Here is a 21115-nt window from a genome sequence, read left to right on the forward strand (position 1 = left end):
TCATTATCACTTGTGATCGGTGAAATGCAAGGAAGAAGTCCGCTCCCGAGCGCAAGAGCGCCAAGAGCGACCGCATTCCCGCTCGCCCTGTGCGAATTAAAGGCAAGGCTAGAGGGAAGACAGGACGCGCGTTCCACGACGCGAGGTCGGTAGCATGCCCAACGAAAGCCAACGGAACGCGATCGTGCAAGTGCTCCGGCTTCGCATCGCCTCATGGTTCCATTTAGCGTCCCAAAACCAAGTATATTGCTCAAGGTGTGCCTTGCGTTTTTCGTAGAAATAATTTCTTTATCATGTACATTAAGACGAAAAGTTGAAAGCTCACTAGAGTGTATCGCCCGCAAAGTATGTCTTTTAGTGTGATTTAACTCTCGTACGGCAGGGTCCTCGCGCCGTTGCCGGTCCACCTCGCCCGTTGACGATCGGGCGAGGTGGCTACATACAACTACTACTACTACACTTTAAGAAAAACATCTGGCGTTCTTTCGTTCTGCTTTTACAAAACATCTGGCGTCTTTCGTTGGTTTATTTCATCAATCAACGGCGTTTTGAACAAAATTTTTATTGTTTAATCACGCACAGGAGAAATCTCACCAGGCACTACCTTGGAGGTAAACAATGGCTGCTAATGGGAATGAGAGACAGAAGAAGTCGGCTTTTAGCTAACACTTACACTTCTACTTCTACTAACGTTTCCTACTGGAACATGCCAATGGCTGCTAATGGCGAATGAGAGACAGAAGAATTCGGCTTTTAGTTAACGCGCACGCTGCGAATTTTTTATTGTTCAACAACGCACAGGAGAAATCTCCCACCGGCACCACCTTGGAGGTCAAAGCGTAAGACTTGTTACGGACTACTACGATGACTACGAGGGACGAACGGGTGCCGCCTTAAGGAGCTTCGCCCCTAAAAATGTTCCAATTTGCTGAGTATTTTCTACTCCTGCCTTTTTAACACTAAAATGTTTTATACCGGGGTCCACCAAGGCATCAGCGACGCATTTTTGTCACGAAAATTGCGTCGGAATAGTGCACACGATCAGATGGCAAAGAAAAAAAATCACAGCATATCCACGGAGTGAATGATGATGAGTGGGCGAAGCTGCGGAGGTTCATCGGTAAACCGTGAATCTTCCGTGAATTCTGCCCAGTACATCATCACCGACGCGAGATCGGGCGCGTTTATACTAAAGGTTCGATGAGTTATGACGACTTGCAGCTCACTTTAATTTTACATGTACGCTGTGAATTTTCATTGTTTAGAAAACCATTGCTTTAGAAAACATCTGGCGTCTTTCGGTAAGCAGCTCGCGTCTTTTCGTTTTGCTTTAGAAACATCTGGCGTTCTTTCGTTTTGCTTTTACAAAACATCTGGCGTCTTTCGTTGGTTTATTTCATCAATCAACGGCGTTTTGAACAAATTTTTTATTGTTTAATCACGCACAGGAGAAATCTCACCAGGCACTACCTTGGAGGTAAAGAATGGCTGCTAATGGGAATGAGAGACAGAAGAAGTCGGCTTTTAGCTAACGCTGCGAATTTTTTATTGTTCAACAACGCACAGGAAAAATCTCCCACCGGCACCACCTTGGAGGTCAAAGCGTAAGACTGGTTACGCACTACGACTACTACGACTACGACTACGAGGGACGAACGGGTGCCGCCTTAAGGAGCTTCGCCCCTAAAAATTGCGGGCAGTTTGCACAAAGTCGCGCCGAGCTTGGCACAACGAAGCACGGGCCCGTCGCCGCTCGTACTCCCCGTCGACCGTATCGCCTATACTCCATTTCACAAGCTGTTGGCAGCGCTGTGGAAGGTACGGGCGCCATCAGCCATTCACGACAGAGCGCAATACATAATTGTGTTCCTACACACACGTCGCTTTCTTGAATTTGACAGGTGACCCGGTCTGTGTGGAGAAAAGTGTACTATACTAATGAACTTTTTATTTTTGTAGCAGGTGGCGCTCGGCACCTTTATGAACGGTTTAGCCTGGCTCCCCCATTGCCACCCCCATTTGCTATGAATAAGACTTCTTCCTCCTCCTGTTTATTTCAGGAAGGGCCGGCCTCAGTTCCAAAGGAGCTGGGCCGACTTTTTCTATTTATATTTATCGTCACCTGTCCCTATGAGTTCTTGCAATGTGAGAGTTTTGTAGCGTTAGCTACACTTGCCTTGCCGGAGCCGATTTCGCCTGCAGCGTCATGAGCCGTGCTGCGCATGCGCTAGGATCAGTGATGTCACACAGCTGGATCACCGGAGCTGGCATCTCACGCGCTCTCCGACACCGCCGCGCGCGGCTAGCCGCTGCTTGTCTGCGCGTTCAGGAGGAGTGACGTCGTAGCCGCGGCAGACAAACTGGCGCCGGCGCGCGCGAACACTCCGCCATCGCCGCACGCCACTCGCTGCCGCCGATCTGAGCTTTCCAGAGTGACGCCGTAGCCTTGGCAGACGTATTGGCGCCAGCGCGCGCACAGCTATTCGCCTTCGCTGTGCAGTCGCCGTCTGACACTGTGCTGGAGCCGCTTGATAGCGCCTCTGACTGGCGTTTGAAAATGGGTAACGCCATGGAGAAGGAGAGCGCAAATGCTGCTCAACGGCGTAGAACAGCCGAGAAGCTTCTCTCATCGGATCCCGAAGTAGTTGCCTGGCAATTAGCGGTTCAGCTTACGAAGAATGAACAGAAGAAGGGTAACAATCCTGGACAATCTGGAAAGCTAAGAATAATCAGCTGAACCTTTGCTAACGCTACGTATATCGTGGCATAGCCGAGCTAAGCCACTGCATTTTTTTTTTTACATTTATGCAGCGTGAATAAAAACGTTTCCTTCGGTCATTGAATCAATCAAACAATGTGAATCAATCATCGAATCCATGAACGAGCGAATGCTTGAATCAATCAATCCAAAGCTTTATTGTTTAACATATTTGTAGAGGAGTCGCCTGAGCTTTTGTTAGCTCGAAAGTCTTCCGCTAAGCCTTGGACGGAATCACGTTCGCTGCCGCATTGTGTGACAATAAGTCTGGCGCATTTGCGCTGGGGTTTCGAAGACCAATCGACAAACGAGATCGGCGTCCTTCATGCGTACACAGAAGAGAGGCGTCTATACCCCCCCCCCCCCCCGACTACGCGTGTGGGCGGCGTTGACTCTCGTTTCGCCGGGGAAAAAAATTGACCTACCCTGGCGTCGTAGCTCGGCTATACGGCTCAGCTAGCGGCTGCCGCACTGCAGTATGTGTGTCGCTTCTAAGAGAAGGGCGTTCCGAAAGCGTTTCTTGTACTTAAAATCAAGCTTCGTCAGCATCCTCTGCATCAGGCCAGTAGACAGGGGGGGGGGGGGGTAGGGCAGGGGGCACTGCCGCCTCACCCACCCACCGTAATTTTGAAGAAACATGGTGTTTTATCCCAAATAAATACTCTAAATAGGCGTTTTTCCCAAATAGTTAAGGCTTTCGGCAAGTGGGACCCCTCGGCCTTCCGAAAAAAATTCCTGGCTACTCTGCATCGTCGTTGTGGAGATGGTCAGTAGCGTTTCGTCCTCTTTGAAAGGCTGCACCACTTTGGCGATGGTTGGAATTTCACGCCTCTAAACAAAGCTGTGCACCACCCTTCGCAAGACGCTCAGGTCAAGATTGTCCAGCTTCTTCTCCCGATCACGGCCTTTCCCACAAGGACGTGTATACGGCGGAAGGATTCTACCCGCGTTTTCCGTCTGCGGTTTCCACGGATAGAGCGTTCGCTGACCTGGTTAAGTTTTGCTGACCTCTTCATGAAAGTGAATCCCCACTTGCACTGTGCCCGCGCTCGCATTCTCTTCGCACTCAAAGCTATTTGCTTCGCGACTTGAGAATCTCGCGCCCATTCCATGGATGGCTCACCGGCGACACAGCGTGAGGGCCATATCAGAGACACAAAACCAACTCGGGCGTCGCCTTGTTGCCGGAATGGGGGGCATCACCACCTCACAACAAGCCTCCGCTGAGCAGCGTACTCGAGGGCTTTTTCTGTTATTTTCACGAATGATTAAAATACTCTTTACGGTTTAAAAACATGAATCCTAACTATTTCTTCAATTTCTGGGTTTGTAGTTTGCAAAATAGTCCTGACTTCCTGAAATATTGGAGTGACTATTTGCTGCGCTCCTACAGCCCCGACTGGACGAGAGAGCTGTACCTTTGGCAGTACTACCAACTGCTTATGAAACGGTGTATAAATTCGAGATGCACCGCTTCCTCCTCGGAAGTACTCAGCCAGGCCCTCTAGAGCGGAGGTTGCGCGCGATGTCTCCGTCGGTACTTCGCAGGCGCGGCTTGGCCAGGTGATGTGGTATCTGGTCACTAGACGATGCGATGCTTGCTTACTCTTTCATTCTATCTTTTTCTATCTCACTACTTCTTTCTCTCTCGGCCTCTCCTTTTTTTCTGCATTTCGTTCAGTCTATTTCTCTCTTTCTCATTCTTTCTGTGCTACGCTTTACTCTCTTCTCTCCTACATTCTCTCCTGCTCACCATCACGTGTCTCCTCACGCTCACTTCCATTTCCCATCCCACTGCTACACTATACAACGCTATGCTTTGCTCTGCTAGCGTGCTTGGATAGCCGAGTGCTTAGGACGCTCGCCTTCAGATCGAGGGTACGGGGGTTCGATTCCCGCCTCGTGAAGGGTAATTTTTCTTACGAGAACGGAAATCTAGGCTCTATGATGAATATTTTTGCGGAAAAAATCTTCCCCTTCCTACTTCTTTATATCTTTCTTTCCAACTCTGTTTCTCTCTTTCTTTTTCTCGCACTGTAATTGTTCTCAGGGTAACTACAGGCCACGCCGCAGCGGTCAGTAGTGGGATCTGCCCAAATTCTGTGGCACGTGCTCGTTCATGATGGTGATAGTTTTCTGTTATCGACTCACAAGGAACGATTTCCTAAATAGCTTCGCTGTTAAAAGTTCCGTCAACAATAGCCGAACCCACAACCTCTCGGTCCGCAACAACAGATGGCGGCCACGCTATCCACTGCGCCTCGGTCACGCACCCTGAAGGCTCTTTAAAAACGCGCCTTTTATATGTCACACTTTCATGTCACCCTCTGGGAGCGGTAAATTGAAGTAATGCATTATGAACGTGGCCCCCGCGAATAGTGCCTGCAACACATGCGTTGCTACGCGCCCGTCCGTCTCGGCGCGTTTCCAATAGGAAAAGGCAATTTTGTCCACCCTTTAACACGCCGCCAGGTGGCGACCTTAGCCAACGCCACCCAGACGCCACCTAGGGTGACGCCACCTAAAGCCCTTTGATGTTAGAAAGAGCGGCGCTGTTTTATCCACGCCGCCACACCCTCGCCGCGCCGTCAAACTCCTCTTTTTTCACCCTCCCTTTCGCAGAGCCGGAGCAGCCGCAACGCTGAGTGGCTGCGTCGCGCGATACCTCCCGAGTCAGGTGACCCTGATATCACGAAAAGCGCGCGCAAGCAAACTTCGCGCGCTTTTAGTTGCTCGCGCACGCCATGAAACCTCCAAGCGTGTGCGTACGGGTGCATGCGAGTTTGTATGTGTGCGCTTGCTTGTGTATGTACGTGTGCGCACGTGTTTGCGTGTGTGTGTGAGTGCGTGTGTGCTCCTGCTTGTGCGTACGCTTGAGTATGTGTGCGCCGTCGTGTGCGTGCGTTTTGCATGCGTCTTCGTGCCTGTGTGTGCGTGCGCTCACGTATGTGTGTGTGTATGTATGCACCTGCGTACGTTTGTTCGCGTCTGTATTGACGCGTGTGCATGTGCGTGTGCGCACGTACTTGTGTGTGTATTTGTACGCCTGTGCGTGCATGCACTTGTGTATATTAGCGCGTGTGTATGTATGTGCGTGCATGTCAGGCCCGTAGCCGGGGGGGGGCAGCCCCCCCCCACGAAATTTTAGTGACACATGGAGTTTTATCAAAAATAAATAACAAAAATAGGCGTTTTCTCAAATCATGAAGGCTCTCAGCAAGTGGGCGTACCCCCCCCCCCCCCCAAAAAAAAAAAATTCCTGGCTATGGGCCTGGTGCATGTGCGTCTATTGCCCCTGTACCCGCGTGTGTAAGTATGTGGCTGCGTGTATCGCTTGTGTATATATGTTCGTGTGGATATATGCACAGGCGTGCGTGTGTGCCTGTATCGCGTGTGTATGTATGCGCGTGCGTGTCTGTAGCGCGTGTGTATTTATGTGCTTGCGTTCGTGTCTGTATCCTGTGTGTATGTATGTGTGTACGTGTCTGTATCACGTGTGTACGTGCGTGAGTGTGTATGTGCGTGTCACGTGTGTGGGCGTGTGTATATTTGCGTGTGTGTCTGTATCGCGTGTGTATGCGCGTGTGCATGTAAGTGTGTGTGCATCGCGTGTGTGTGCATGTGCGTGCGTGCCGGTATAGCGTGTATAATATGTGCCTCTGTACGTGTCTGACAGGGGCATTGGCACAAAAAGGCTTCGGGCCCACTCATTTCGACCAATTCAGTTTAAGTAAACCACATTTCTTCTTGGCTACCTTCTTTCAGCTCATCAACACAATTAGGAACGAAATTCTCGACTATACTTTATGCAGCTTACATTATATGAGCTTAATACATCTCCGCGTTACGGAGAGCCAAAGCGGCGACGGAGAAGTAAACCGATCTGCCGCTGTCTGGTATACAATTTTTTTTTCGAAGCGCTTCCGCTTGTGTTTATCGAAGCGTCTTTAAAAAATATATTTGTCATTACGTTCTGTCGGAAACCCACTTTCGTCACGATGGTTTTTAAGGTACAGATTCGCATTGAATGCTTGAAGTAGCCAATTAAACAAGCGCGCGCAGTGAATCTAATGCGGCTGCGGCGAGCAAGTGGATGGTTCAGCGTGCCGTGCGCAACGCGCCGGCCAGGGGAGGGGAGAAATCCGAGGAGAAGCGGAGGACTGTGTCGCTTCCTTCAAGATCAAGGGGTTTTAACGCCACCTAGCCTCAGCCGAAGCGTCATGTCGCTCATAGCATCTATCCATACCAAAGAACGGCGGCTTTTCTACAAATTCATTCCATGTATTCCATGTATTCCGTGTATTTAAAGTCCACGCTTTTAGGTTTGAAGGAAGGCGTTCATGTGAAGAAATCAGGGATATGCATTGGCTTTAAGGTTGCTCTGGCTTTTAGTGATTTCTACCTTAGCAAGACTGAAAAACTTTTCGAAGGCGCCTTAGGTAATTCTATTATGATGTTTTTTCGTTATGTGGACGATTACTCGAATTTGAATCCTTGCTATCTTCAGTGAGGGAAAACTATGAATTAAATGCAGGAGGTCTGAACTTTACTACAGAGATGCCTCAGAATAATGGAATACAATTTCTAGACAGTTCTTTCACGTTTCGGAAGAACCACGTAGATACGGTGTTAATGTTCTTTTCACGGCTGCCAATAAGGTAGGTAAGATTTGTGCCGCTGTGCAGAGGAAGAATAAGCGAGTAGAAGACAATAATCGGACCAATGTTTGTTGCGCAAGACACATCAACAAATTCAACGATTGCTGTACAAGTGGGGTGTACAAGGTCCCTGTCTGCTGCGGCCGCTTCTACGTAGGACTGACGGGCCGCTGCATTAACCAGAAATTATTGGAATAAAAGAGATCGCTAACCGGAGGTTCACCTTCTAATCTATCTTTACATTGTCGAGAGTGTAAGTGCACGTCAAAATTCGACGAATGCGCAGTTTTGTACCCGCTTAGGAATGAAGAAACGCGCGTGATGATTGAGTCATGGTATATGGAGAATAGTGGTAGTGCATGCGTGAGCCAACCGTCGATTAAGTTGCATAAAGAAGAAATGAAATGTCTTTCCAGTTATCTTTCACGTAAACCCTTCGCGTATCGGCCTCATAGGTCTGCCTATTGCATGGGCATGCGCAAATAAGTTTTCGTGCCTTCTATCTTTTGCGCCGTTGTGCGTCTCTTCAGTGGTTAGTCGGCGTTTGTGGTGTGGTGACTTCTTTCTTGTGTCCGTGTTCGCACGCCCTTTTTAGAAGCTTACTTTAAAGGGCCCACTTAGTGAAGTCTCGAACGTGCACGAAACAAGGACGATGAATGTCAGTATAAAATTGGCCGCGTATCTGCGTGCTTCGCTGCAAATGTCGTCGAAAGACGATAGAGGCGCTGCGTTAGAGTTACTGTATATACAGTAACTCTACGCTGCGTGAGATATGGAAACATGAACTTGTGCAGAGGACATGGAGGAAGGAGAGTTTTCCTTCCTCCGTGGCAGAGGGCTTTAGTCGGCGTGCAATACGTCGCATTTTCAGCGCAGCTTAAGAAACTAAGGTCTTTAGAATTACGTATCTATATATTTTCTAGTAAAGGAACACACCACCTCATACTTACCTAGTAATGTTGCGTCTCAGATATGCGTAATGTTTGCCTTTTGCTCGACAATGTACACAACTATGAACCTAGCCACCAGTTCGAGATGGCTGGGCTTTCGGCATGTGGTTCAACTTTGGCATGGTGGCTGAATCTGGCTGAATCGGGTGACAGGCAGACAAACAGAAAGACAGACAGACAGACAGACAGACAGACAGACAGACAGACAGACAGACAGACCAAAATTTTTCCGTTTAAGTTCCCCAAGAAAGACTATCGTCTTTAAAATAGCTCTGCGGCGCGCGCCTGCCTCGCCTGGCTTACCTGGCTGTAACACCGCGTTCCCCTCTTAAGCTCGCCAGGAGAAAAATCGCGGCCGGGCTACAGAGAGACGTGGCGCGCGTTGCGTTTGCCTCTAATCCGGCCGTGGTGTTCAACAACTCTTTAACATCTGCGGGATGGCGACTTCAGCGATGTTCTGCGTCCAATCAGCGACGCTCTTCTGGTTGTCACACCACTTTTTCTGATTGCGCTTTCACCATTAAGTACTACAGCTACCACAAGGGTTTGTTTATTCATTGATCATGGACGTTAATATTTTCGATAAAGATGTACCACCTAGCGTCAACGTGGGTGCATCCACGTTAAACGGTGCTATAGATGCCAAAAACTAATAGACATTGTGAAAGCCCTCTTATATCACTGTACAGTGAACATTGAACTACTTCTGTAAGGCCATGTCTTACTTTCCTATCACAGAGAGATCAGCGGTGTTCTTTTTTTTTGCTTTCTACAGTACTCTTCAGCAGGTGTTTGTACCTCTAGAGGGTCCCTCCGGAACTCTTTCCAGTTTCCAAAGATGACGCTGCTTGGTTCAGGCCCAGGTATACCATACCGTTTGAACAAACCCATCTGCTGGCGTCTGCGCTGAAGCCAAGCAACGACGGTCATGACGACCAGGGCCACCAGCAGCCCACCAGTGCTCCACGAAAGATACATCGCTGTGACGTGAGCTACCTGCGTGGCGAAAGTGCAGTCACTTTCACAGAACAAAACCTCTCATACCCTGGTTGTAAAAAAGGCAGCATTTATGTATAGAAAAAACGAAAAAGAAAAAATTGCAGGCGACTCATCTCCTTGGCTGCGGTGTCTGGTAGTTGCAGTCACGCCTCGTTGTAGTGTTTTCTGGTGTATGCCTTGGGTTAACATTGTATTTAGTCGTACTTGTAAAGCGGATCTCAGACGCCACGTAAAAAAATTGGCCGCGTATCTGCGTGCTTCGCTGCAAATGTCGTCTAAAGACGATAGAAGAGGCGCTGCGTGAGATATGGACGCCATCTGGCGTCCATATCTCACCTCGGGAAATATGAGTGCTGTGTTGCGGGCTGGCAGTCCCGGCGCAGCAGCAGGTGAAGACCGGCGGTGACCAACGCGACCGGCGGGGACGCCAGCCAGACCGAACACGCGGCTTGGCGCGAAGCGCCGAAGCAGAAGAAACGTCCGCACTCAACGAGTACTCCCCACACACTCTTTTATTTACACGTCGCCTGGGTAAAACAGGAATGCCAGAGCGGCGCGCCATGGCATTCGTACAGTGCAATACTGAACCGAAACCAAAACACAACAATTAGCTCGTGCAGAGGGCACGGAGGAAGGTAAGTTTCAGCGCAGTCGCATTTTCAGCGCAGCTTAAGAAACTAGGGTCTCTAGAATTACGTATCTATGTATTTTCTATTAAAGGAACACACCAGCTAACATTACCTAGTGATGTGGCGCCTCAGATATGCGTAATGTTTGCTTTTTTATCAACAATGTACACAAGTATGAACCTAGGCAGCTGTTCAAGATGGCTGGCCCTTGGGCTAGTGGTTCAACTTTGGCCGGGTGGCTGAATCGAGTGACGTGCCGACAAACAGAAAGACAGACCAAAATTTCTGCGTTTAAGCAGGCCCCGGAAAGTCTCAAGTTCTAGCGATCGCCGCATAGGGCGAAGAAACCGACCGCGGCGATTTCCATCGATATGCGCGCAGAGTGGAGCTACTAACTTAGTTTCCATTTCCTTAGTTTGCATTTTCCCTGCTAGGGGCGCTAAACCATCCAAATTTTCCTCTTTAAGAAATTGTTTTGCGCAAGCCAATGAATTATTCAAACATGTTATTTTGCTTTGGACAACTAGAGAGTTAATTATATTTAGACTTAATTTGTATAGCTGCTCTTTAATTGAAGTGTCAACGTTTTAATACTTCAGTGATGACTGTTTTCGTGGCCGTTGGCGGGTTGGCGTTCAAATTGTTCGGCGGCAACAAAATGCGGAAGCACCTTTCGCTTCATTTCGCAGACGTCGTTTAATCTTTACAGCAATAGTAGCTGACTCGGTTTACCGGCGAGTTTAGGAATACCGCAGCGATCGAGAGCGAGGGGTACGTTTAACGCTTTCATGGAGTCGATCTGTTGATTCCGCACCATAAACAGGTAAACCGGCGCGTCAGTTATGCTCTTGTTCAATGGTCCGTCGTCGTTTCTTTGACATAGTTGTTACATCAACTAATATATTGCTATAATGACGAATACATAAACCACATATATTTCTGTGTCAGCTTTGCATTGCCGTGTAACTTGCACACGCGACACGTCTGGTTTGTGATTTCGTTGTACTGTACCTAAAGTGATTGCGCGTGATTTGCAATAGGACGCCTAGGCAATTTGAAGTGGCTATGCGTGCAGCGTTTCTAATAATCGAGCACAAGTTCTTGAAAAGAGATTTTATACCCGCGAGGGGCGCAAACAACGGTGATTATTGAACGTAATGGTAATCGCATTAGGTGAAAGAGAACGTTTAAGTGCTTTGGGGTTCTTCATGAATGATTAGATTGTGTTAAACATTTAGATTATTATCAGCAGTGCTTAAAGTCAAGGGGGCTTAAAGTTAATGCGGTCTCTGGAGGTCTCATACCTTTCCACCGATATTGAGATCTGAGACCCATCTCGCCAGAATGTAGGGGTGTGTGTGTGTTGGGACCGTCGAGATTGTTCAGAAACTCTTATCATTTTCCTCGGTTTCACGATTACTATAAAATCAAAATTTTGTAAAGAATTTCGCCTGATGAGTGTTTTGTACCTTCCACCCTGTAACGGCAGTGGTTTCGCGAATAGTATTTCTTATGTTACAAATGTCGAAGCTTCGTTTCACTGCTTCCATAGATGGTAAGTCTCAATGTTTACTTTATTGAAAGTGCGTATTTTATCAGATGCGTTTTTTCTAAAGCGGCTATAGAATTAATTTAATGGTGTGTACTTTCAGAATACCAAGATTTCTCCGACTTCTCTCCTGAGCTGTCAGCATCAAGGCGTGAGACCAGTAAGTGGGAGCTTTCCAAAAATAAAGCACACTGCCATTGCTCCTGCTTAAATTTGTATAGTGATATACAGCATTCTTTTCCAGTGCTCCTCAATATCTCTCCACCAAGACAAGAGCAAGCATCCCAGGGGGCACAGGAGCCATTGCCTACAACACCAACTGCACAGAGTAGGTTTTATTCCTCTTATTAAAGCAAGATTATTGCAAGATTACATAGTAATTCCAGTAGTGTGCTTTCATTCTACAAACCAAAAGGAAATATTCCCACATACATCCCCAGTATATAAATATTGGCACTACAAGTGGTTAATGACACAGTTCATTACATTAAATGGATGTTTTCATTGAATAAATGCACTTTTGTTTTAACGTTTTACCGTCTGCCACTGGGTGTGTGCCTACTTTTGGCCAGTCATATTCCCACAAAAAAAAAACATTTTGCCTGTGTTTATTTTTTTGTCAAAACATGCAAAAATACCAAATTAGCCGTTTACACTAGCCTGACCTGGTATTTCACTTTGGGCATAGCTTGCAAATTTTGTAAAGGATGCACACAAAATTCCAGGTAATATGTTGCATTAAAATACAAATGTATGTGTTTTTATTGTACCAAACTTAGCGAACCATTTCACCAAAGTGTAAGTTTTAAAGCCTCTTGCTTAGACCTAACACTAGTGATGTGGCTGTTTGATGTTCCAGGAACCTAGAGCCAGGACCATGACCCGGAAGGTGCTCACTCCACGTTCTATGAAGAGGCTTCAGCGCTACTGCGACGAGAACTCTCACCTCCATCAAATTGTGACAAGACTTAAATAAAAGCCTAAGAGACCAATTTCATCTCATGCGCAGCTTCTTCTTGAAGCAGGCAGGTACCTAAAGAAGGACTTTTTGGAAATTCTAAGAATGCAAATGAATCTGCAACCACTGAAAAAACATGGGAGACGATGGCCTATGCAACTTAGACAGTTTGCCCTCAGTCTTTACTTTACAAGATCTGAGGCATATAAATATCTATCAAAGGCACTAAGTAGGGGTGTGCGAATAGTGAAATTTCATGTCGAATCGAATAGTGTTGCAAAGTGGCCGAAAATATCGAATAGTATCGAAGCGTGCACGGACAGTTATGACAAGACAACAAAAAAGTCACAGTTTCGCCGCAAGGGCGAAGCAATGAATGCGATAGCAAGAAATTAATGCTATACGAAGTGAGGCTCGCCAATGGATACTCTCAGTTTGAACAGCGTTCCTGTTGCAAAGGTGGCCGAAGCAGCGAAGGAAACTAGCGTGCTTCAACTGTCGAGCTGTGACACTTGATAGTTCGCGCTCATCTTGTGTTTGTTCCTTTAGCGGCGTCCCTTCAGCTCGAGTGACTTTCGTACGCTCGGTAACATGAGCGCGGACATCACGGTGAAAGCGTGAAACATTCCTCTTCCCCTCACCTCGAGAAAACCGCGCGAGCAGACAACGGAAGGGCAATGTTCTCGCTGCGCATATATAAGAAGCGAGCGAGCTCGACGACGACTTTTAAATGCGCCCGTCGTGCTGCTAGCGCCATCTCGCTGGTAATGAAGAAACGCTTCTTATCGCCTGCCGTCTCTGAGTCCGTCCAGCGGTAAAGGGTATGTATATAACGCTCGCCGTTAGCTTCGTGGAGGATCTGCGTTTCGTGGCGTAGTGGATAGCGCCACTCGCTGCGGAGCAAGAGGTCCCTGGTTCGATTCTGCGCATCGGAAGCATTTTTCTGAATTATTTTTGTTTGGGGCTTTTATATATATATACATACTTATACATATACGGTGCATGACGGTGACGGGGACGGACATTTTCCAGCCGAGACTGTCCATATAATTGCTATCGCAATAAAATCAAGGAAGCTACGGCGTGGTGACAGCTTGCGCGCTTGTTCGGGAGTCTTTTTTTTCTTTTTCCAGCTTTTATAGGCGTGCAATCATGTTGATAGAAGAGCCGCCATTCTAGTCAGCAGCGCCACTTTTAACTTCCTAATGGGTAACAGAGGGTGGTACAGTAGATAGCTTTTTTTCCCTATGGCCGTGCATACGGCTCATCTGACAATGGTCGCGTTATTGTGCTCCATCGTCATGGGTGCTCTGGGCCCGAAAATCTTCGGGCGCCCGTTCACAGCAGCGTTTTAATTGCATGCCGAAACGATGGGAGTTACTGATAGAACGGAGTTTCTGAACGAGTGGTCAGTTCGGCAGTGCCGACTGAGCAGCGTGAACAAATTTTCGCATCTGAAACCAATCATCAAGGGTTTCGCAGGCCAAAGTCGGGATGTTTTACGGCCCTTGCTCATATGCGACCGAACTATGCAGGAAGTCCGCAAGCGAAGTTGAGAAGGGCTTGCCACTTGTCTTTCTTTTTTTTTTACGTGCTGAAATAACATAACCTCCTCTCAAGTAAACACGCGCTCATTTTCGAACCAGGAAATCGGTGAAAGTTTTAACGAAGGCCTATTGTAACGACGTTAGCGTTAGTTTTAGCCATTCCACCTTCACCAAGTTGCACCATTGGGCTTTGTCGCGTTTTAGATATTTGTACTGTCGAATTATTCGAAAGTTCGAACACTAGCAATTCGAAAGTCGAATCGAATTATTCGATTAGTTAGTATTCGATTCAAATTCGAAACTCGAATATTCGCACACCCCTAGTACTAAGCCTTCCCACAGTAAAGTCCTGAAGGACGTGGCTGTCGGCCGTAAATATAAAGACAGGAGTTCTGCCCGAGTTATTCAAAGAAAAGGCAAAAAATATTGGGAAATTCAAGACAGCTTGCTGCCCAATTTTCGACAAAATTTCATTAAAAAGAAAGGTGAAGTATGACCCTAAGGAAGACATCATACATGGATATGTTGATAATGCCAGAGATAGAACAAATGGCACAGCGAACATTGTAGCGCTTGTGTTGGTCTCTGGGATAGCGAAGAAATGGATACAGCCAGTGGCCTTCTTGACAGGATAGGGGACAGTTCGCACAGCGCCCCAATGTGATTGAAAAGCTAATCATTGAGCTAAAAGCATGTGCCCTCTTCGTCAAAGCATTGGTTTGTGACCAGGGTAGCAACAATTGCGTTATTGTAAGGACACTGGGTGTGAGCCCTGACAGGCCTTTCTTTATTACTGATAAAGAGAAGATTTCCTTCTTTTTTGACGTCCCTCTCCTGTTGAAATGTATGAGGAATAATCTGAGGAAGCGTGATATTCCTATTGGTGATAAGGTTGCTTCCTGGGGGCATATGAAGACTTTGTTTGAATCAACACATCACCTGAAACTAAAATGCCTACCTAAACTCACTGAGGGCACATCTTGAAAGTGCATTTGGTAACATGAAAGTAAAGTGGGTGCTCAGCAAGTCAGGTGCTCAGCAACAGTGCCTATCTAGCAATAGAAGCATTCATAGCATTTAGTGTTCTACCACCAGAAGCCACAAGCACGGCCGAGCTTGTTGTGAAAATAGATCAGTTTGATTCATTGAACAGTTCTTGTGTAAAGATAACTGAGAGAAAAATGACGTATGCAAATAATACCTCTATAGGGCACATTGGATTCTTGCATTCTTGAATTGCATGGATTCAATCTTGGAAATTCAAAGCTCCTAGGCAACCAAGAACCATTTAGGGCCGGCAGGTGACAATTAAAGCAGTTTGTATGCTGTGGGCAGATCTGCAGGAATCCTATAACTTCAAATTTTTGCTCGCTCGTAGTCTGAATCAGGATTCCTTGGAGAACTTCTTTGGGATCATTCGGCAGCAGCACAGCTGTAACGAGACTCCAAACACATTTCAATTCACTGCGGGTCTCAGGCATATCATTGTCGGGAAGCTCTTCAAGCTTTCAGATGGCAGCAACTGCGAAGCAGATAAGGCTGTTCTTCTAACTGAGCTAAAGAAATTAAGACTCGATCAAAAAAGTCCTACTCTGGCCGACACGTTCAGTTCAAACCTTTCAGACACCGAAAAACCAGCAGATGTACTTGAATCAAACATAGTTTGTTACGTGCCAAGATACCTAGTACAAGCATTTCTGGAAAAAGCACCATGCCCACAGTGCAAGGATCTCTTGAAAGACAAAGCCAAGATTTGTCTTCACCAAACCAAATATCCATGATGTTCAAAGCAGTGGAGATGGAAGACAAGACTCTAGGTAATTTAACAGTGCCCACAGAAGCAGCTTTCAATTTTGTCAGAAAATTTGAAAAAGCATTATCTGTTGATAGGTGCTGTAGCACACTTGAGAGAGGTGTCAGAGAAACTGCTTCGTATTATGATGGAGGTGACTAATGGCCGATTTTGCAGCGCTCACTGTCGCAAATTGTTTCTGCAAATGTTTGTACTAGGGGTGTGCGAATTGTGAAATTTCACATCAAATCGGGTAGTGACGAATAGTGGCCAAAAATATCGAATCGAATATCGAATAGTATATTTACACGAAATGTGTGCCCCCAGTTACGGCAAGACAAAGGACAAATCGGGGACGCTACGGCGTACCGACTGTTCCATTACGCATTTGGTCGAGTGTGGCTTTTGTTTCAGTTTCTATGGGCGCGCAAGCATATTGATAGAAGAGCCGCCATTCCAGTCAGCGGCGCCACTCCAAACCTCCTAAAGACTAACAGAGGGGGGTACGGTGGCTAGTTTCTTCCCCATGGTCGCGCAATACGGCTCATCTGACAACTCTGGTTCTTTTCATTGTTCTTTTTTGCTATATGCCCTGCTTATTATTATCTCGCATCTTTTTTTTTCTTACTATTTAACTGCTTTCTGCCATCATGCAATTTATTGATACTGACAAATGACTAATAGGAGGTCCCCCTGACAATTTTGTAACTCCGGGACCTCCTTCTGTACTAATGGTGAATAAAGAATAAAGAATGAACTGTAATGTTGCGCTTCATCGCCATGGGTGCTCCGGGCCCAAAAATCTTCGGGCGCCCGTTCACAGCAGCATTTTAACTGCGAAACGATGGAAATTTCTGAACGAGTGGTTCGGTGTGGCAGTGGCGACTGCCCAGCGTGAACAAACTTTTACAAGCAAAGGGTTTCACATGTCAAAGTCGGGACGTTTTATGGCGCTTGCAGCATACGCGACCGCACTACGCAAGAAGTCCGTGCCTTCGTTTTGGGAACGAAGTTGTGAAGGGCTTGACAGTATTCTCATGTGTTTTCCTACGTGCGTAAATGACATATTCCTTTTTAAGATCAGCATGCGCTCGCTTTTGAACCAGGATGTCAGTGAAAGTTTTAACGGAAGGCCTACTGTAACGATGTTAGCGTTAGTTTTCGCCACCCCACCCTAACCAAGTTGCACCATCGGCCTTTGTCGCGCTTTAGGTATTCGTCCTGTCGAATTATTCGAAACTTCGAATACTAGCTATTCAAAAGTCGAATCGAATTATTCGATTAGGTACTATTCGATTCGAATTCGACACTCGAATATTCGCACACCACTAGTTTGTACATATTAGGATTCTGTGGTATTTAGAATTCAAAACCAAAGAATTAAGCCTGGCAGAGACTTGGAAGTCTGCTGCAAAAATTGACTTAGCAGTGCAAGACTGTTTGTGTGCTCATATACTGCCCTGTTATAACTGTTCTAAGCAAAAAGGATGAGCAATCCAAGGAGCTCATGACTTGGTTGTACAATTTTACTTGTTGCCCATGTGTTTATAGGCAATGTACTGATATTTCCTACAGTATTTTTGTGACCATGAAGTGTTTGTTATGTATCTGTGTTGTGAATTAAGCATGTGGTTACTTACAATATGGGAACGCACACAATGATTAGACCATACCTATTAATTTCTGAGCACTTGCCGTGCTGTCAAGTGGGCTCTTTACCAAGAAAGGTTGGAATTTTCCCAGCCCACTTGTCTGCGGTTAGCTGCAAGCTGAAACAAATTTTGTGCTACTCCGAGCCATTACTTGCCTCTTTGGACACAACTTAGCCGATTGCCTCTGCACAGAGAAACTAGGCGTTAGGATAATTTTTCGTCCAGAGCGAATTTATTATAGGTTCGCTCCACCAGTTAAAATAGTGTAGAATCCTTAGAAATTTAATATATTCATTGTTTTGGAGAATTATGTGCTGAAACCACGATGCGATTATGACGCGCATCATAGTGGGTACTCCGCATCAGTTTTTACCACCTGGGGTTCGTTAATGTGCACCTTAACCTAAGTACACGTGTTTTCGGTTTTCGCACCCCACCGAAATGCCCGTCACGGCGGCCGCATCTGTTTTGTCGCCTAGTTTTCCTAGGCGATAAAACAAAACAAATGCGGCCGTCGTGGAGGGAATTCACACCCACGCGTCCTCGCATTTACCAGCACGGCACCTTACCTGCTATGCTAAACTTGTCAAGCAACAAACCAGTAGTTAGGAAAATACGGATTCGGGTGGTTTCACAATGTGAAGTCAAAAGATCGAGAGAAGTGAGTTTTGCCAGCCACTGAGATTTGCGCTGCAAGCTATCGTATTCTCTCCGCATGGCTACCGGCCAGGTGATGTTCCAAAGAGGCTGCATAAAATTGGCACGAGGAAATAGGGAAATAATTATAGCGTACACGAGCGTATACATACCTTTCGTAGCACTTCTTGCTCGTGCGTTCGCGCTTTATGAGCCACTACTTCACCATGTAACCGCGTTGTTTGCTTGTGTGAACGCTCATTGGTGTACTTTGTCTTGTAATCATTTATGAATATGTAATAAAACATTATCAGGCTTACACATCGCCGGTGTGGTGTGCGTTAATGACAGCTGAGGCATTGGCGTCTCCTGGCACCTTCGTAGCATTTCACACAGTTGGGGCACGGAATACACACGAAAGACAGTTCAGAAGATTCATTACGACACTCGCAGGGCTCGGTAAGTGAACAAAACGTGGCATATACATTTATTTCTTTTGTATGAGCACGCGCGACCGGAGCCCACTGCACAGCAACCAAAAACGATAGACGGCAGCCATATTGCATAAAACTCATTTCCATTTCCTGTTGTACAACGGCATCTCTTGGTCGGCTACTTTAGTTCACAACGCCAACGCTACCCCTATTTCCGTTGCACTGTCAAAGGTACAGTTTCCCTTCTCCAAGTTTATGGGTGTTCTCTGGTTTAAGTTCCCCAAGAAAGACCATCGTCTTTAAAAATCGCGCGGTTGAGATCTGCTCTGCCAGGTGCCGCAGGGATTTCAGCTGCACTAGAGTTACTGCATACGCCAACTTTTGGTAGCGTATACAGTAACTTTCCTGTATATGCTACAATTAGGCAGCATATATACAGGAAAGAAAAAAACACTTCTTTTGTGGACTAAGGAAAGAAGGGGAATTTAAGGGCTCGTTTTTCTTTGCTAGACACAAAATTAATTGAAACTAACAGACATGAAAGCCAAGGAAAGTATAGGGGACGGTATTCATAGTAATTATGATGTAAATGTGAAGAAAGTAAAATAGACGAAATGATAACTTGCCGCCGGCAGGGACCGAACAGGTGACCTGCTCTACCACTGATCTACTGTGGTGGTCATCCTGCCGTCCACATTATGGGGTATATATGTGCATTTAAACCTAGGAGTGTTAATCAGCACCGCTAGTAGCCATGACGGCGAGTGTGAAACACTCGTTTTTTTTGTTTTTTTTTTCCTATTGAGGTCACGAAGCACGTGATCCTTTTTACGAGCTGACAGCTCACCAATAATCCCTCGCATACTAACTCAAGGCATCAAGTCTGCCTGAGCGATGCTCTTATATGAATGAACGAAAGGGAATTTAAGCGCTCGTTTTTCTTTGCTAGACACAACAGTAACTGAAACTAACAGACAAGAAAGCCAAGGAAAGAATAGAATAGGGGATGTTATTTGTCAGTAATTATGATGTAAGTGTGCTGCTAGCAAATAGCACTATTGCCTACAGTGTATGAAGCACTCCGCTGTTTAACCCAACAATAAAGGCAATTCCTTGAGCTACATAAAGAAGCTAGAGGCATAGGATTTTTCAAGCTTAGAATTTCTTATGACTGTTGGAGCAGTTAAGCATGGCATAGAACTTAAACACGCAACAGAGCAAATCCGTCGTGCGGTTCCGGTAACCGTAGGCGCAGAAGCCCGGCATGCTAGCGCATCATGCAGCAAACGTTGAATAAAAACACGTAATTCTCGCCTCCACTCAAACGCAAGGTACCCCCATAAGCACTTCTAAGTTACACAAACAATACACCACAGACGCGTGAAATATTTTCTACTTACCGAAACGTCCAACTCCACGCTCAGAAACGCAAACAACCGTACGATCTGCATGCACAGCGATCAACTGCTGGACCCTTCGGGCGGGCCGGGAAGAAGAAAACGTCACGTGTTGCCAACCGGCCAATGGCGCGGCGTGGCGACTGGATCTACACTTTTCGCTAAATTTGAAATATATAGGGGCTTTACCTTAAACCGGTGGCGGTGTACTACATCGTGCTAAACATAAAATGTGCAAAACATGTACACTTCGGTTTCGCTTGACAAACACTTCCTCGCAAGTTATTCTTAACAGTGCGTACACAAAATGGTTCCCAAGCACACTTACCGGCTTAATAAAGGAAACACCTACCATGCTTAAGAAATAAAGCAGAAAACCAGTTATCCCAATGGTATAACAGCAGGAATTACAAAGAAAGCTATTCCAACAAAAATAAAGAAACACAACAAAATATGTTCTTTCCATATTTCACGTGTCGACTATCAGAAATGCTGATGGCTCTTTTGCACATTTGAGTCGTACACGCTAAGGTCGCGCCCTGAAACCCTTTCTTGTCGAACGAAGAATATGTAAGCCGCGAAAACGATTCGTTTCGCCTCCGAACGCCACTCGGTTCCGCGCTGGAAACCTGCTTTCGTACCCTCGTTCGGCTACATCGCGAGAACCGCCGACCTTGCACGCCGCGAGAAGAACGACGGGACGGAGCGTTGCGTTCTGAACACTTTTGCGCACAATGCACTTTCTTTTCCCCCTTTCTTTCCGGCGGCTCGGACGCACGCGATGTAATCCTGTCGAAGATGGCAACCGCACCATTCTCGCTATTTTGCTCCGAAGTATGGGCCATTTTTTCAAACGCCTCGCGATCTTTGCCGCACTCGTGTTTTTGACGCCTCTTCAGTCAACGCCGCTGCTCGGCGCTCCATTTGGAGCCTCCCACTCGCGTCTCATGCTCGTCAACGTTAAAGCAGCTTTCGTTAAATGTCTCGCCCTCACAGTCTGTCTCTCCATCATTTACAAGCAGATCATGTCCTCCCACGTTTGCTAGACTGGCGGACAACTGAACGTTCTCGGGAACACTGCCATGGTATATTCCTGAACAAGGCAGCTCGCATACCTGGGAGCTCTTCGCAACTGCACTCTTTTCCCTGCTCTGCA

At 46.6% G+C, this 21115-nt stretch overlaps 1 protein-coding gene across 1 annotated transcript in view; it reads right to left on the reverse strand.

Moving 5' to 3' along the window:
* LOC119374371 (cytochrome P450 3A30) overlaps nucleotides 1-20040 on the reverse strand; it is a 38850-nt gene extending 18810 nt beyond the window's left edge. The window contains exons 1-2 of the mRNA XM_037644464.2: nucleotides 19963-20040; nucleotides 9165-9362 (exon numbers count right to left, since the gene is read on the reverse strand). Coding sequence (XP_037500392.1) covers nucleotides 9165-9362; nucleotides 19963-20013 — 249 coding nt within the window. The 5' untranslated portion in view covers nucleotides 20014-20040. The remainder of the gene's footprint in view (nucleotides 1-9164; nucleotides 9363-19962) is intronic.
* Nucleotides 20041-21115: the final 1075 nt, after the last annotated feature.

This window comes from Rhipicephalus sanguineus, chromosome 11, assembly GCF_013339695.2.
Source record: "Rhipicephalus sanguineus isolate Rsan-2018 chromosome 11, BIME_Rsan_1.4, whole genome shotgun sequence".
Lineage (NCBI taxonomy): Eukaryota > Metazoa > Arthropoda > Arachnida > Ixodida > Ixodidae > Rhipicephalus > Rhipicephalus sanguineus.